At 35.8% G+C, this 14,544-nt stretch overlaps 2 protein-coding genes across 2 annotated transcripts; one reads left to right on the top strand and one right to left on the bottom strand.

Moving 5' to 3' along the window:
- The first annotated feature begins 722 nt into the window (after nucleotides 1-722).
- Nucleotides 723-4,151, top strand: LOC114392316 (rhomboid-like protein 11, chloroplastic). The gene is made up of 7 exons (XM_028353394.1): nucleotides 723-1,076; nucleotides 1,219-1,343; nucleotides 2,366-2,451; nucleotides 2,867-2,907; nucleotides 3,001-3,167; nucleotides 3,248-3,310; nucleotides 3,674-4,151. Exons 1-7 carry the CDS (start codon nucleotides 869-871, stop codon nucleotides 3,827-3,829), a joined length of 846 nt encoding a protein of 281 aa, XP_028209195.1. The 5' UTR covers nucleotides 723-868; the 3' UTR covers nucleotides 3,830-4,151.
- Nucleotides 4,152-5,471: 1,320 nt separating this feature from the next.
- On the bottom strand, nucleotides 5,472-14,000 carry LOC114391608 (pentatricopeptide repeat-containing protein At5g25630). The gene is made up of 2 exons (XM_028352594.1): nucleotides 13,194-14,000; nucleotides 5,472-6,149 (listed from the first exon to the last, which is right to left on the bottom strand). Exons 1-2 carry the CDS (start codon nucleotides 13,974-13,976, stop codon nucleotides 5,472-5,474), a joined length of 1,461 nt encoding a protein of 486 aa, XP_028208395.1. The 5' UTR covers nucleotides 13,977-14,000.
- Nucleotides 14,001-14,544: the final 544 nt, after the last annotated feature.

Below are 14,544 nucleotides of genomic sequence, written 5' to 3'. Positions count from 1 at the left end.
TCATCATGCATATGCGTTCAACATACTTTTTATTCTACAAACTGCATACCTTTTGTTTTCATGTTTGCTCATGCATGATCCTTGCATTTTCCTCTACAAAACAAAAACAAAAAAAGGAAGCATGAAAATTCATGATGCATTCTTAGTTGCATGTGTTAGGTACCATGAGCCAACCACCCGTGAGTTGGCGACTTCACAAACAATCTATAAAAAGGGTATTTTTAGTTTCGGTCTACACAATTTTTCCCTCTCATTTTACTAACAATTTTTTTAATCTATCTGAAATGAGTTAACTATTTTCCTAACTAAGTATTTTTTTTAAACTAGTCCATTTTTTTAATTTTTAAAATATACCAATTAATTCTATAAAAAATATACCAATTATATAGACTATTTAAAAAAACACATTTGCTACTCATGACCATTTTTTAAAAATATTAAAATCTATTATTTTATTTTTTTTAATTTTGGATCTATGCTTCCGAACACCCAAACTACCCCTTTGTCTTCTAGACAAATTCTAGCATGTAAGACCAAAAGAAGTCTTGCATGTGCAAGACAAAAGATGACAGGATTTAAAAAATAAAATAAAAAAACATCAAATTAAAAATTAAGAGTAAAATTTACTAAAAATTAAAAATTCAGAGTAAAAAAAAATACTATTAAGCCTCTCTCTATACATATATAATAAATTTCATTTTTTCATACATCTTTATCTCCTTTTTTACTGTTACACAATCTCTTAGTTAAGAGACCCTTGGCCTTGTGGGACTGACAAGCGAGTAACAAGAGGGAGAGAGTAGAGTGCATAAATTGAATTGCAAGCACGAGCAAGTACTTGGTTTTGGCTTGGGGAAACGAAGGAAGAATGGCGCAGCAACTTGGAGTTCCATTTAAGTTATCATGCAAACCCTCTCACATTCACGCTCTTAAACCCTTTCACTCTCTCCCTCCCCTTCGCACCTTCACCACCAAACCTTCTCTTAATGCCAAATCCCATCATCATCATCATCCTTTATTAACGCTTCTTCGTTCCCACCGCACTCTCGCACCCTGCTGCAACTCCAACAAATCAGGTACTTCTACTTCCTCGTTTAACTTTGGCTTCGGCATTTTCTCAAACACCTTGCCGTTTATTATTTATGACTTGGAACTTCGCACGTCGTCCTGCGTTATTCTTCTTCTTCTTCTCACGTCGTTTCCGTGCTTCTGTGTTAGATATAATGTCACAATTGGAGCTTGGGAAACCGGAGCAAAAGGGGAAACCGGAGAAGCGAGTAAATGGTATATTCTGGATCATTCTCCTCAACATTGCCATATTCGTCGCTGACCACTTTTTTCGGGTAACTTTCTTGTTTTCTCTATTTTCTAATTGGATAAATAAAATAAACTGGTTTCAGTTTGCTCACATTAAATTTAAAAAAGTGACATTAAACTTGTTTGTTTCGAAAAACTCTTATTTCAATAAAATAAACAGTTTTCTGTTTATTTTTTTAGTATGTTTATCTAAAGTGCTTCTGCTTAAAAAAAGTAATGCTTATTCTAAGAAGCAAATCGGTCGATTTGTTTCCTGGTTTTATGGTTTGTTATGTCTTCTCAAACCATTGAAGCTAGGTTCGAGTTTGACACAGTCCCAACATACTAAATTGTTAGGGTTCTATATGAGAGAAATTCTACAAACTAATGCGCAAGTTAATTTCTGTTAGTATTAGTGTCCCAATGAAGTTAAGAAATATATATATATAGAGAGAGAAAGTTTTCATTAAAAATTACGTTGAAATTGTATGGGGAAAGACACTGTTATGGTTTTCAATAAAAAATAATTTATTTTTTATTCTTTAACCACTGCCCTAAAAACATTAGTTAGTATTTCCCTTACTATTATGTTGTTACTTTTTTGCATCAATGGTATTAATTTTGGCTGATGTAGCTAATGCCTCATTTGTTGTAACATCTTTCATAATTTGCCGCATGTCAGTTTAGTATATGGTAAAGTGACGAAGAACCAATTTAGCTTAAAAGACACACTTTAACATATCAAATTGAAACTTTCCAAACTTAGGAGACCTAACCAAAAAAAATATATATTAACGAGAAATCAAAAGTGTATTGTTTAGCCTTTGCTAATATGAAATCACATTGGCTTTTTACCCTTTTGTCCTCATTTTCTTTTTTACTTACAAAGAAGACAATTTTTTTTTTGGGAAGTGAAATGAATTCAAAAGAAAGTAGGTGTGAGAAAGTCAAAATGTTATATTGGGCAAAAGAGGAGCTCTTTTCAAGGAGTGTCAAAAAGTGACATGGCTTAAACAGGGTTGTTTCAGTGCTTCTTGTATGATGTACGGTTTTATATCATTTCTGCAAGGTTAATGGGATCAAGGCTTTATACTTGTACCACAATTGGCCTTCTTGGTACCAGTTTGTCACAGCTACATTTTGTCATGCTAATTGGTGAGTGTACACCTCTCTAGTTTCTTTTTGCAATGCTATTTTTCTTTTATAGAAGGATATACCTTAGATACAGTTCTTTAGATGCTTTTGTTATTTTTCTCTAATCATAAGTCAACATAGGTTACCAAGGTGGAAATCTTGTTGGAGAATAACACCAAAAGTACTTGAACAATTGCTTCTAAGTTTTGTGTCTATAATGACTAGTTGGAAATCATTGTGCACGAACAAGGACACTTCATAATAGTGCAGTCATGTCTTCTGTGTCTCAGACACTTTGAATACTCTTAGCTGCATTTTATGATTTTTTGTTTTGTGTAGTATAAGAGCTTTTTACCACAGAAACCTCTAGTGGAAAGCTGAAAGCTCTTTCTTTTTTATTTTTTATTTACGTGAACTAACACCTTAACTTGTTCAGGAAGCATCTTTCTAGCAACCTTTTCTTCTTGTACATTTTTGGTAAGGCTGTAACATGATCACTTTTTCTTTCTGGTAAGTGAATTGTTATGGGATTGAGACTGGAGTGTTTGTTATTTTGTTGTTCCACAACAGGAAAGCTTGTTGAAGAAGAGGAAGGGAACTTTGCTTTGTGGCTTTCTTACATTCTTACTGGTGTAGGAGCCAACCTTGTTTCATGGTTGGTTTTACCAAGAAATACGGTTTCTGTTGGAGCTTCTGGTGCTGTTTTCGGGTTATTTTCTATCAGTGTCCTTGTAAAGGTACCTGGAATTGTATTCTGGAGTTCATATGCTGTTTGCGGTATTCCAAGTTTTTATGGTTTTACTTTTACTTGATGCAGATGTCCTGGGATTGGAGGAAGATCCTTGAAGTGCTTATATTGGGTCAGTTTGTTATAGAGAAGGTGGGGGCATGAGCTACAAATAATTATACAGCTTATTTTCCAAAACTTGCTACCTGCTATAATGAATTGAAAACCTTTTCTAGATTTATATCATTATGTCAGAAATTATAGATATTGGAACTAACATAATGTTGTTACTTTTGCAATGTGCATCCAATATCATGATGAGTCATGCTACATAGATGGTTTCCTATGTATATTGATGTCTTCCATATTTTTTTGACGATAATTTATTTATTTGTTTTGAAAAGATAAAGCACTCATCTTTTGGATTAATTATTTGCTATTTGGGTTATGCCTGAACTAGTAGTGTCAGATTATCAGTGCTCTGTATAATTGATATGTTGGTTGTGGGTGTCTTAGGTCATGGAAGCAGCCCAAGCTTCAACATCATTGTCAGGCCGAGGAGGCTACGCATTGCAAAGTGTAAATCACATTGCACATCTTTCTGGTGCTCTTGTTGGTGTGCTTTTGGTTTGGCTCCTTAGCAAAGTTCCTTCAGATCCTTCTGACCAATAATCCACGCAGCTCTACAAAACAGGCCAAACTCCTTAGCAAAGTTCCTTCAGACCCTTCACAAATGTCATTTGTTTTGCTATTTCTGTTACTGTTGTTGATACTAAGCGTCAAAATAACAGCAATATGTCAATGGTAGGGGTATTGTCTTGTTAAGAACTTACTATATAGGCTTTGTTGTCATAAAAACCTTTGTATCGAGAAGGATTCTCTTTAAACCCAAAAGTTTATTGAATGTCTATGGAATTGTATATAGCGAGGAATAATGTTACTTACATAAATTTTATGCTCATTGTATATGCTATTTTATATTTTAAAAGCTAAATGTAATCTCCATTAAAGTTTTTGTGCAATTGCATGATTGAAAATGTACTTTTAATATATATTTTTTTTCTGTAATTTAGTATTTTTTTATTTTTGTTCCTATAATTTTTAGTGTTGTTTTAGTTCATTTAAAATATGTTTATTTTGTTTTTCATCCTTAAAGTGTTTTAAATAACCCTTTAAACAATAAAAAAATTCTTTAAACAATAAAAAATATTATTTAAAACACTTTAATAAAAAAAAAACGCAATAGTTGTCCTACTGACTGGAAACTAATATGTGTGTAATAGTTATTGTTCATCTAATGACGCTCTAACGTCACTAATAAAATAGAGCAATAGATAAGAACTAACACCACTTATCTTCTGGCACCTGAGTCAAACAAAAAAAGTAATCAACATCATGTAATACCCATCAAATAAATATTGCTTTTGTTACTTTTTACCTGTCATAATTTTATTTAGTTATTTGGCATTTTAAAATTTTAGGATTCAACCTAATTGAATGAAATCATACAATTCATGCAGTGGATCCAACTTAGTAAGATAACATTTTACTGTGTTATCGTTATTTTAAAATTTCAAGATAACAAATTATTATTATTTTTAATTATATCCTTATATGAAAGAATAGTATATAAAATGTTACAAGAATAAATAAATCAATAAGACATAAGCGGCATATTAAGAAATTACTAATAATTTTAATGAAAACGAAGAAAACAGCTACTTTTCTTAATCCATGTATTGTAACTTTAAACAACCGATAAAATGATTGATGGAGGGAATAATTATTCAATGACCATATGTTTTATAGTTTGATCTTGTCTTTATTTGTTTTCTGAAGTTAAATTTTCAACATAAGGCGTAATCTGACTAGTGCATAGTCCATACTTGCGGTAGTATTTATTTAATGCAAACTAGAGAGAACCGAAATTTCCTGGGACAAAAATAAAAGGGAGAGTAGAAGTTACAGCATAAGAAACAAGCCTTTAGATTTTTTATTACATGAAAATTATAAGGAGTATTTTGTTAACAAAAATGAACAGTTTGTGTTGACTGAGAAGTAATTAATTACATCAGAAAGATATTCCACACTCCACCTCCCAAACCCTTTTAGTTTAAGAATACTGCTGTACATGAATTTGCAAGTTGGTATGGACCATGCTGTCCTTGAAATTGTTTGCACATAATGGAAAATCCTTAACCATATTTACAAATTTGAGAATGACACTTGAATTTTGTTGTGAGCAATGGAGTTCCACATCACCCTCTCTAAGGAGCCTCCTATTTCTTCTAGATGTTAAGCTGAACCTTTCTGGTCAGTGGAAGATATAGATGAAGTCTTTTAAGAGACTACAAAAAGGAGCATTAGTATGTGGCTTTTGGCAAATTTTCTCTGACATTTTAGCAGTTATATTGTTGTCTCCATCTATTGAATTGATCATCTTCTCAGTTTTTACAGTAATCAGTAGTGTCTTTGCCCCTTCTTTCAATCCAGCAAAACACCAAGCTTCTGCAACAAGCAAAATGGTCGATTTCTTGGGTTGAACATGAAACTCTTCCATTATTTGCAACATTCCTTCTGCTTTCCAGGGTTGTTTTGCTTCTGCATATCCCCAGATTAGTGTCTCAAAAGTCTTCAAATTTGGAGAAACCCCAAATTCACCCATCTTGTCAAAAACCCTCATGGCATTGTCCATTCTGCCAACACTGCACCATCCACTCATCACAGTTGTAAATATAACAACATTTGGTTGGACACCTGATTTAGTCATGACAGTAAGCAGTTCTTCAGCCTTTTCCATTTCTTGTGCTCGCACATAACCTTTAGCAAGAATACTATAAGCATGTCCATCCGGCTTCACACCAGATTTTAACATGTTATTGTAGATTTCCTTGCATTTTTCCAAGAATCCAGCTTGGCTCCATGCATTCATTATAGTACTATATGTTATCACATCTGGTCGGATGTAAAATTCTTCCATCAAATTTAACACCTGATATGGATGTTCACCATGATGAGTAACAAGGTGGGATACATATATTCTTTCAGCGAAAAATTTATAAGACAATTGCATGATGCTTGACACAATAAACTTGATAAACACCTAACTCAGAAAAAGATTTGGAAACTAGAGGCAAAAAGCAATAGATCCAAATTATATATTGTCCTCAGTTACAACTTATAACTCCTTTACCATGTAGCAGACTGTAAACAAAAAATGATAAACTGAATGACACATGATTCTAAGTTTCTAACACTGTTTAATCAAGAACCAATGCAATTGCACCAAGAACCTGGAGGCATGGTTGTACATTGGAAATATGGATAAAAAGGTTGGCAAGTGGTAAGTTCTAGAAGAGTCTGACACAAAGCTGCATTTTACACTATTCATGTATGCCATTGTTGGATGCTAATTTTCCTTTACCATTAATTCTTGCTTTACAGTTTAATAGTCTATATTAATAATAAAATGAATGTCAAGAGTGCATGAAGTAATGAGGTCTGTGATTGATTCTATGTCAAGGGAGTCTAAAATTATAGTCAAATAATTAACAGACGTAAGTTCAAGCAGCAATCTAATGGTACCAACCCAATCTCTTGTTTTATTACTCTTGTAGTACAAATGCACATCTAGGGATTGGAGCCTAGCCTCCCTAACCAACCACTGTCATTACTCCCGCCTAAGTAATTCCAGGCAGTCCATCTCTATTTACAGCTGATGGCTAACTAACTAACTGTCTTTAATTGACTTTAAAAGTTACAAGGCTAACTACTAACTGTAACTGATCTTAGTCAGCTACTAATCCTGGTTCTGGCTGCTTTAGATGCTGCTCTGACTTCCTCTTATACTTGTCATGTGTCCTTCCTTCATACACTTGCTTAATTGGTAACCTAACAATACTTCCCCCCAAGAGAGCCACCTTGTCCTCAAGGTGAAATGCAGGAAATTGCTGCTTCATAACATCAACCGATTCCCATGTAGTTTCAAAGTAAAGTAAATCTTTCCATTGGATGAGCACTTCGGTTGTGCCTGCAGGGTCGTTTTTGACAGCCTTGACAGCTAAAGGCTCTACCCTTAGTTCCAACTCATCAGTCAGCATTGGAGGCAAGGGTTGGTTTTACTGCATGAGCAATGGCTTTCTTTAATAGAGACACATGAAAGACCGGATGAACTTTACTCTAGGGTGGTAAGTTGAGCTGGTAAGCTACTTTACCAATGACCATAGAAATCTAATATGATCCATAAAATCAAGGGCTTAATTTCTCATTCAACTTCTTAGCCAAAGATTTCAAACGATACGGTTGCAATTTTAGGTAAACCCAATCATCCACAACCAAGTTAACATCCCTACGGTGCTTATTAGCATATACTTGCATTTGGTCCTGAGCCTTAAGAAAATTAGTTCGTAGTTGGTCCAACAAAGAGTCCCTATCTTGTGTCAGCCCGTTGGCCTCCTCTATTGCTAAAGGAACAGATGTGCCTTTAAGCAATTAAGGTGGGTCTCTACCATAGAAAGCCCTGAAAGGAGTGAGCTTAGAGGAACTATTGTAATTATTGTTAAACCAAAATTCTGCCCAACTTAAGCAGGAAGGCCAATGCTTTGGTTTTTCTCCTGTAACACACCTTAAGTATGTTTCTACTCCTCTATTGACCACCTCAGCCTAGCCATCCGTCTAAGGATGATATGCTGAACTAAATTTCAATTTAGTTCCAGCAGATTTGAATAATTCCCTCCAAAATTGACTCGGAAAAATTTTATCCCGATCTGAAATGATAGTGTTTGGAAACCCATGTAATTTCACAACCTCCCTGACAAATAGATCAGCTATGTCCTTTGTAGTGAAGGGGTGACTAATGGGGATAAAATGAGCATACTTAGTCAATCTGTCTACCACAACCAGAATTTCATTCTTTCCTTGTGCTCTCGGTAGACCCTGTGTAGGGATAGGAAGAGGTTGCAACAAACCAGCCGGGGATAGGGCCTGATATTTATTTTGTTGGCAAGTTTCACATGCAGCCACAAACCGTAATATGTCTTTCCTCATACCCTCCCAATAAACTAAGGTTGTTATCCTTTTAAATGTTCTGAAAAACCCTGAATGACCTCCTACAACAGAGTTGTGATACTTTGTCATTAGTGTATGCACCTTGGGAGATGTTTTAGAAATTACTAACTTTCCTTTATACCTTAATTTTATATCCTATAAGGCGTATCCTGGATGTGCAGATCCATTTACCAATAAATCCTGCATAATTTTCTTCAGTTTCAGGTTAGCCAAAACTTCAGACTCCCACTCTTCCTCATCAGAAAATCTGATCATTGAAATGGACAAATATGTCATTCTTCTAGATAATGCATCAACTGTCTTGTTCTCACATCCTGGCTTGTACACTATATCAAAATCAAACCCCATTAGTTTCGAAGTCCATTTAAACTGATCTTCTGCAAGTAATCTCTGACCAGTTAAAAACTTCTGACTTTTCTGATCTATTAATATAGTGAATTTGCGGCCCATTAAGGAATGTCTCCCCTGCTGCATTAATACTGCCCCTAATCCTTTATTAGACATGTGAGTCACCACTGCAAAGGGTTAAGTAAAATCAGGTACAGTGAGAACAGGAATTTTTGCCATTGCATTCTTCAATTTTCTAGTAGCCTCCTCAGCCTCCTCATTCCATTTAAAACCATCATTTTTTAGCAAGTTATACAGAGGCCTTGCAATCCTACCATAGTTTTGAACAAAACGTCTGTAGTACCCTGTGAGACCCAAAAATCTCCTTAATGATTTCACATCACTAGGAGTAGGCCAGTTTTGCATGACCTCTAATTTTTGGGGATCTGCCACTACACCTTCCCCCGAAATTATGTGACCCAAATACTCTAATTGACTTTGCCCAAAACTGCACTTTTTCTTGTTGACCAACAACTTATTCTCAGCCAACAGGGATAGGACAGCTTTCACATGAGTCTTATGATCCTCTTGACTTCTACTATAGATGAGTATATCATCAAAAAATACCAAGGCAAACTTCCTTAGGTAGGGCCACAGGACTTCGTTCATTAATGCTTGGAATGTGGAAGGGGCATTTGTAAGACCAAAAGGAATTACTACAAACTCATAATGGCCCTCATGGGTTCTAAATGCAGTTTTTGGGATATCTTTTTCCTTCATTCTTATTTGATGATAACCATATTTAAGATCCCGTTTAGTAAAGATTACTGCACCCCCTAATTCATCCAAGAGTTCATCAACAATAGGTATAGGAAATGTATTGGGGACCGTTATCTTATTGAGAGCCCTATAATCCACACAAAATCTCCATCCTCCATCTTTCTTTTTCACTAATATAATAGGGCTTGCATAAGGACTGATACTGGGCCTAATAATCCCTGAATTCAGCATGTCATCCACTAGCTTTTCAATTTCATTTTTTTGGTAATGAGGTACCTGTAAGGCCTTATGTTGGGGATTTCAGCTCCATTTTTTAACTCAATGCTATGGTCTGTCTCCTTGAAGGAGGGAGACCACTAGGGTTCTGTTCCTCAAGAATGACTTCCATCCATGCTGGTATTAGGCTTGCTTCCGGTACAACTTGCAGGCTTCATTCCGTAGGACCTTAACAATGGATCTCAGCGAAGCAACAAATCTGGCCATTGTCGGTTCTCCTTTTAATGTGAATGACCCTTTAGTTGTAGGTATCTTTAGAGTTAATTCTCTGAAATTTGCCCTTATCTCACCTAGAGATGCCAACCATTCCATCCCTAATACCACATCCACTCCCGTCATTTCATAGACAAATAAGTCTTGTTGGATTTTCATGCCTTGGATCTACAATTTGACATTCTTGTAGCTCCTTCACACCTAATTTTTCGTCCATCCCCTACTTCCATAGTATGTGATTTAGTAGGTGTGATTGGTATTTGTTGTTGCTTTTGTGGAAGCAATGACTTCCAAGATTATTTTGATGATGCCAAAGAATCAAGAGTTAAGAAAGTTCCAAAGAATCAGGCTTCAAGAATCAAGTCTCAAAGAATCAAGATTCAAGAACAATTAAGTTTCAAGATTCAAGATTCAAGAACAATCAAGAACAAGATTCAAGAGAAGTTGATTTCAAGATTCAAGAGAACAAATCGAGAAGCAACAGTCAAGACTTCACAAGGGAAGTATTTTTTTCAAAAAATTCAAACATAGCACAATTTTGTTTTATAAAAGAGTTTTCTCAAAACTAAGTTACCAGAGTATTTACTCTCTGGTAATCGATTACCAGTTTCATGTAATCGATTACCAATGACCAAATTTGATTTCAAAATGTTTTTAACTGATTTGCAACGTTTTTCCAAAATATTTTTCAAATAGTGTAATCGATTACACTATATTGGTAATTGATTACCAGTGTATCTGAACATTGGAATTCAAATCCAATTGTGAAGAGTCACAACTTTTCATAAAATGCATTATGTAATCGATTACATGATTATGGTAATCGATTACCAGTGATAACTTTTGAATAAAAAGTCAAAAGTTGTAACTCTTGACTTAATTTTCTCAAGGTTATAACTCTTCCAATGATTTTCTTGACCAGACATGAAGAGTCTATAAAGGTAAGACCTTGACTTGCATTCAAAAGAACTTTTACAACTCTTTAACAATTTTTGAGAAACTTATAAGAATTCCTTTCTACTCATCTTTCTTCTTGTTCTTCCTTTGCCAAAAAGCTTTCTAAGTTTTGTTTTTCCAAACCTTGTTTTTCTGCAAGTGAAAATTCTGCAGAAAACAAAAGTGTGTTATCTTTTCTTCTCTTCTCCCTTTGCCAAAAGAATAGAAGGACTAACCGCCTGAATTCTTTTGTGTCTCCCTTCTCTCTTTCCAAGAGAATTCAAAGGACTAACCGCCTGAGATATCTTTTGTTTCCCCTTACAAATATTCAAAGGACTAATCGCCTGAGAATTCTTTGTCCTAACACATTGGAGGGTACATCCTTTGTGGCACAAGTAGAGGGTACATCTACTTGGGTTGTTATACTGAGAACAAAAGAGGGTACATCTCTTGTGGATCAGTTCAAGTGGAGGGTACATCCACTTGGTTTTTCAAAGAGAACAAGGGAGGGCACATACCTTGTGGATCTTTGGCTTGTAAAGGATTTTACAAGGTTGAAAGAAATCTCAAGAACTGTTGGTTGCTTGGGGACTGGAGGCACGGATTGTGGTTGAACTAGTATAAATCTTGTGTTTTTCTTCTTCTTCCCTACACTCTTTAATTTTCGTTGTGTACTTTTAATTGCCGCTTTTACTTTTGGTTAAGTTTCTGTTTCTGTTCTTTACTTTCTTAACTTTGTAGTAAAAGCCTACTTGAATCTAGTAACATTAAGAAGGATAATTTTTTAATTAGTCAAGACACATTAATAATTAATTCAACCCCCCCTTCTTAATTATTCTGAGGCCACTTGATCCAACAGTTTCTATACTGCAACATAAATGAAATTATGAGAGGACCCACAATCTACCAATACAATGACTCTGTTTTCGGTAATATTGCCTCAAAGTCTAATGGATTTTTTTGAAGTCAATCCTGACATGCTATACAGGGATAGTTGAATACTCTGCAGTTGTTTCTCATTTCTTGCCCCCTCTTCTTTTTCATCTTCTTCATCTTGTCCTTCTCCCAAAATAAGGACTTGGAATTGTTTATTGGGGCATATATGACCAGGGCCAAATTTCCCATCACAACAATAACAAAGTCCTTTTTCTGCTCTCTCCTGGAACTCCTCATTTGAAAGCCTCCTAAAAGGCCTGCCTCTGTATGCCCTAGTGGACTTCACACTATTTGATTTCGAGCTCGAACTTGTCTCTCTTGTTTTGTCGTGGTGTCTTTGTTTCTTGGATCCCATCTTTCAGTTTTTGAGGAACTATAACTTCTAGTTGGACCACCTCTGTTTCCTCCAACATTACCTTTTTCCATTAGTGAATTTTTCTCATCTATCCTTTACATATAGTCCATCAGTTCAGGGAGGGTGTTACTGGATGCAACTTTAGCTCTGCCCTCACCACCTCTTTCAATCCATTCAGAAATATGCCTTTCAAATACTTAGGTTCTATTCCTCTCAACGGACCTGTATACAATTCGAACTTCTCGCGATATTCTTCTATTGTTCCTTCGTGTTTCAGGCTGAGTAGTAACTCATAGGGGCTTTGGTTCATCGAAGGATGAAACCGCTGAATCACAACATTCTTGAAATCTGTCCAATTAGGGTTTTTCGCACAAAATTCCCACCACTGGTACTAGGTTAGTGCCTTTCCTTCCATTACGACCATGGCTGCCTGGATTCGATCTTCTTCCTCTACACCTTTAATCTCAAAATAGTGTTCCACCTTATTTGTCCAGCCAAATGCATCTCCTCCGTAAAAAATTGGAATCTCAAGTTTCTACCACTTTACCTCTCGATCGCGATTTTGTTGTTCTGCATGGTCGCGATTGCCGCTTCCCCGATCAGTGGTCGACAAGATCCGCACCGTCGCCATTAGCTCTGCCATTTGCGCCTTCAGCTCTGCCCACTCAATGTGTTCCTCTTCAAACAATCGCTTCAAACTTGTGACATCCTCACGTGTTGATCATACCTTCAAAACCTTGTTCCAAAAATTCCACACTCGTATCCATGTTTCCTCGAGTTGAAACCATGAATAGCTTCACGTCTCAGGATCGAAATTTTGCTTTGATACCAGTGATGGTGGTACTAGCCCAATCTCTCATTTTATTGGAGCCTAGCCTCCCTAACCAACCACCGTGATTACTCCCACCTAAGTAATTCCAGGCAGTCCATCTCTATTTATAGTTGATGGCTAACTAACTAACTGCCTTTAACTAACTTGAATAGTTACAAGGCTAACTACTAACTGTAACTGATCTTAGTCAGCTACCTAATCCTGGTTCTAGTTGCTCTGGCTCTTGCTCTGACTTCCTCTTATACTTGCCATGTTTCCTTCATTCATACACTTGCTTAATTGGTAACCTAACACAGTCGTAAGTTCAAGCTTACCTCATTGACACCATCTCGATCCATCGTGTCCACAAAACCATTAACCAGGGAATTAAGTATAATAAGATTAGGCTGCAGCCCCAGATCCTTTATCCTGTATACGAACCTTAGAGCTTCCCATACTTTACCTTCTCTACAATATCCACTTATGATGATGGTGCAAGTTCTATCATTGGGTTTCAAACCATTCCTCCGCATCTCTAAAATCATAGCTTCAACCTGAACAGTCTTTCCATTCTGAGCATAAGAAATTGCTACAGTGTTGAAGCTAACAACATCTGGTTGCATTCCCGAAGTAGTCATCTTATACACCACATTCCATGCCTCAGATGTGTGCTCCATTTTGCACAAAGCTCTGATTAGCATATTGCATGTCTTGAGATTGGGTTTCACATTTCCTTCTATTGACATAAGATCTAGTAGCTTTATTGACTCATCAGGCTTACCTGCAATCCCATATCCTTTTATCAATGTGTTATAAGTGCAAGCACTAGGTTTTAATCCACTTTCTTTCATTTTCTGAACAACTTTCTTGGCATCCTCAATGTTCCCAAATTCAGCAAATGCATTTACAAGAGCATTAAAAAATCTTGAGTCAGGCTTCATTTGTTTTTCTTCAACCAGTGAGACAATGGAATGTATAGGCTTGAAATATTTCTGAGTGGTTAAGGCATTTAATAGGGTTGTATATGTTGCTAAAGATGGTTGGTGCCCTCCTTCAATCAGATTTTGAAAAATGACTATAGCTTCCTGAGGTTTTCCACTCTTGATCAGAATATTCATTACTTTTGTTCTTGATTGTACAACTTGGCAATCATTTTTACCCATGCAGAAAGTGCAGCCGGGTTGACTGCCTGAATTTGTGGCCTTAGTAATTTCATTCATGCGATTTTTGCCATCAAAATGATTCCCCTATCAAATTATATACCAAAAGATAGTTAATTTTCAGCAGTACTAACTTCTCCTGAACTTGATGTGGACTAGATTCAGACATGTTTTAAGCAGGCATTAAGTTAATCATATAAAATCACACATTTAGCTTCAGTTGTTACGAAATATGGAAAATAGTCGGTTTATCAATCATTACAAGCATGTTACAATTACAACTTCCAAAAGCAGCAACCAATGATCATTAAAGAAGACATCAAAAGATCTTTTTCAACATGGTAGATAACTTTGCAATTGAGTTTATGACATGCCACCCATTGCTAAAAGACAAATCACCCTAACCATGTGTTTGGATGGGGGATTTAGAAATTTCTTGGAAATTCAAATGCACAACATTTTAATTGCCTTGATTTAAATTCCTTTCATTTTGTAAATATTTTGTTTGGATGAGGCAATTCAATTG

The sequence above is a fragment of the Glycine soja genome, chromosome 17 (genome assembly GCF_004193775.1).
Source record: "Glycine soja cultivar W05 chromosome 17, ASM419377v2, whole genome shotgun sequence".
In the NCBI taxonomy this organism is placed as follows: domain Eukaryota; kingdom Viridiplantae; phylum Streptophyta; class Magnoliopsida; order Fabales; family Fabaceae; genus Glycine; species Glycine soja.
The sequence above is the reverse complement of the archived record's forward strand: the minus strand, read 5'-3'. Positions and strand labels throughout refer to the sequence as shown.

Bases quoted from the DNA above. Each gene is read 5' to 3' on its own strand.
- LOC114392316 (XM_028353394.1), top strand. From the start codon at position 869: ATGGCGCAGCAACTTGGAGTTCCATTTAAGTTATCATGCAAACCCTCT. The intron at 1,344-2,365 runs GTAACTTTCTTG...CATTTCTGCAAG, and splicing joins TCGCTGACCACTTTTTTCGG to GTTAATGGGATCAAGGCTTT. The intron at 3,311-3,673 runs GTGGGGGCATGA...TGGGTGTCTTAG, and splicing joins GTCAGTTTGTTATAGAGAAG to GTCATGGAAGCAGCCCAAGC.
- LOC114391608 (XM_028352594.1), bottom strand. From the start codon at position 13,976: ATGAATATTCTGATCAAGAGTGGAAAACCTCAGGAAGCTATAGTCATT. The intron at 6,150-13,193 runs GTAAGCTTGAAC...CATCCATATCAG, and splicing joins ATCGAGATGGTGTCAATGAG to GTGTTAAATTTGATGGAAGA.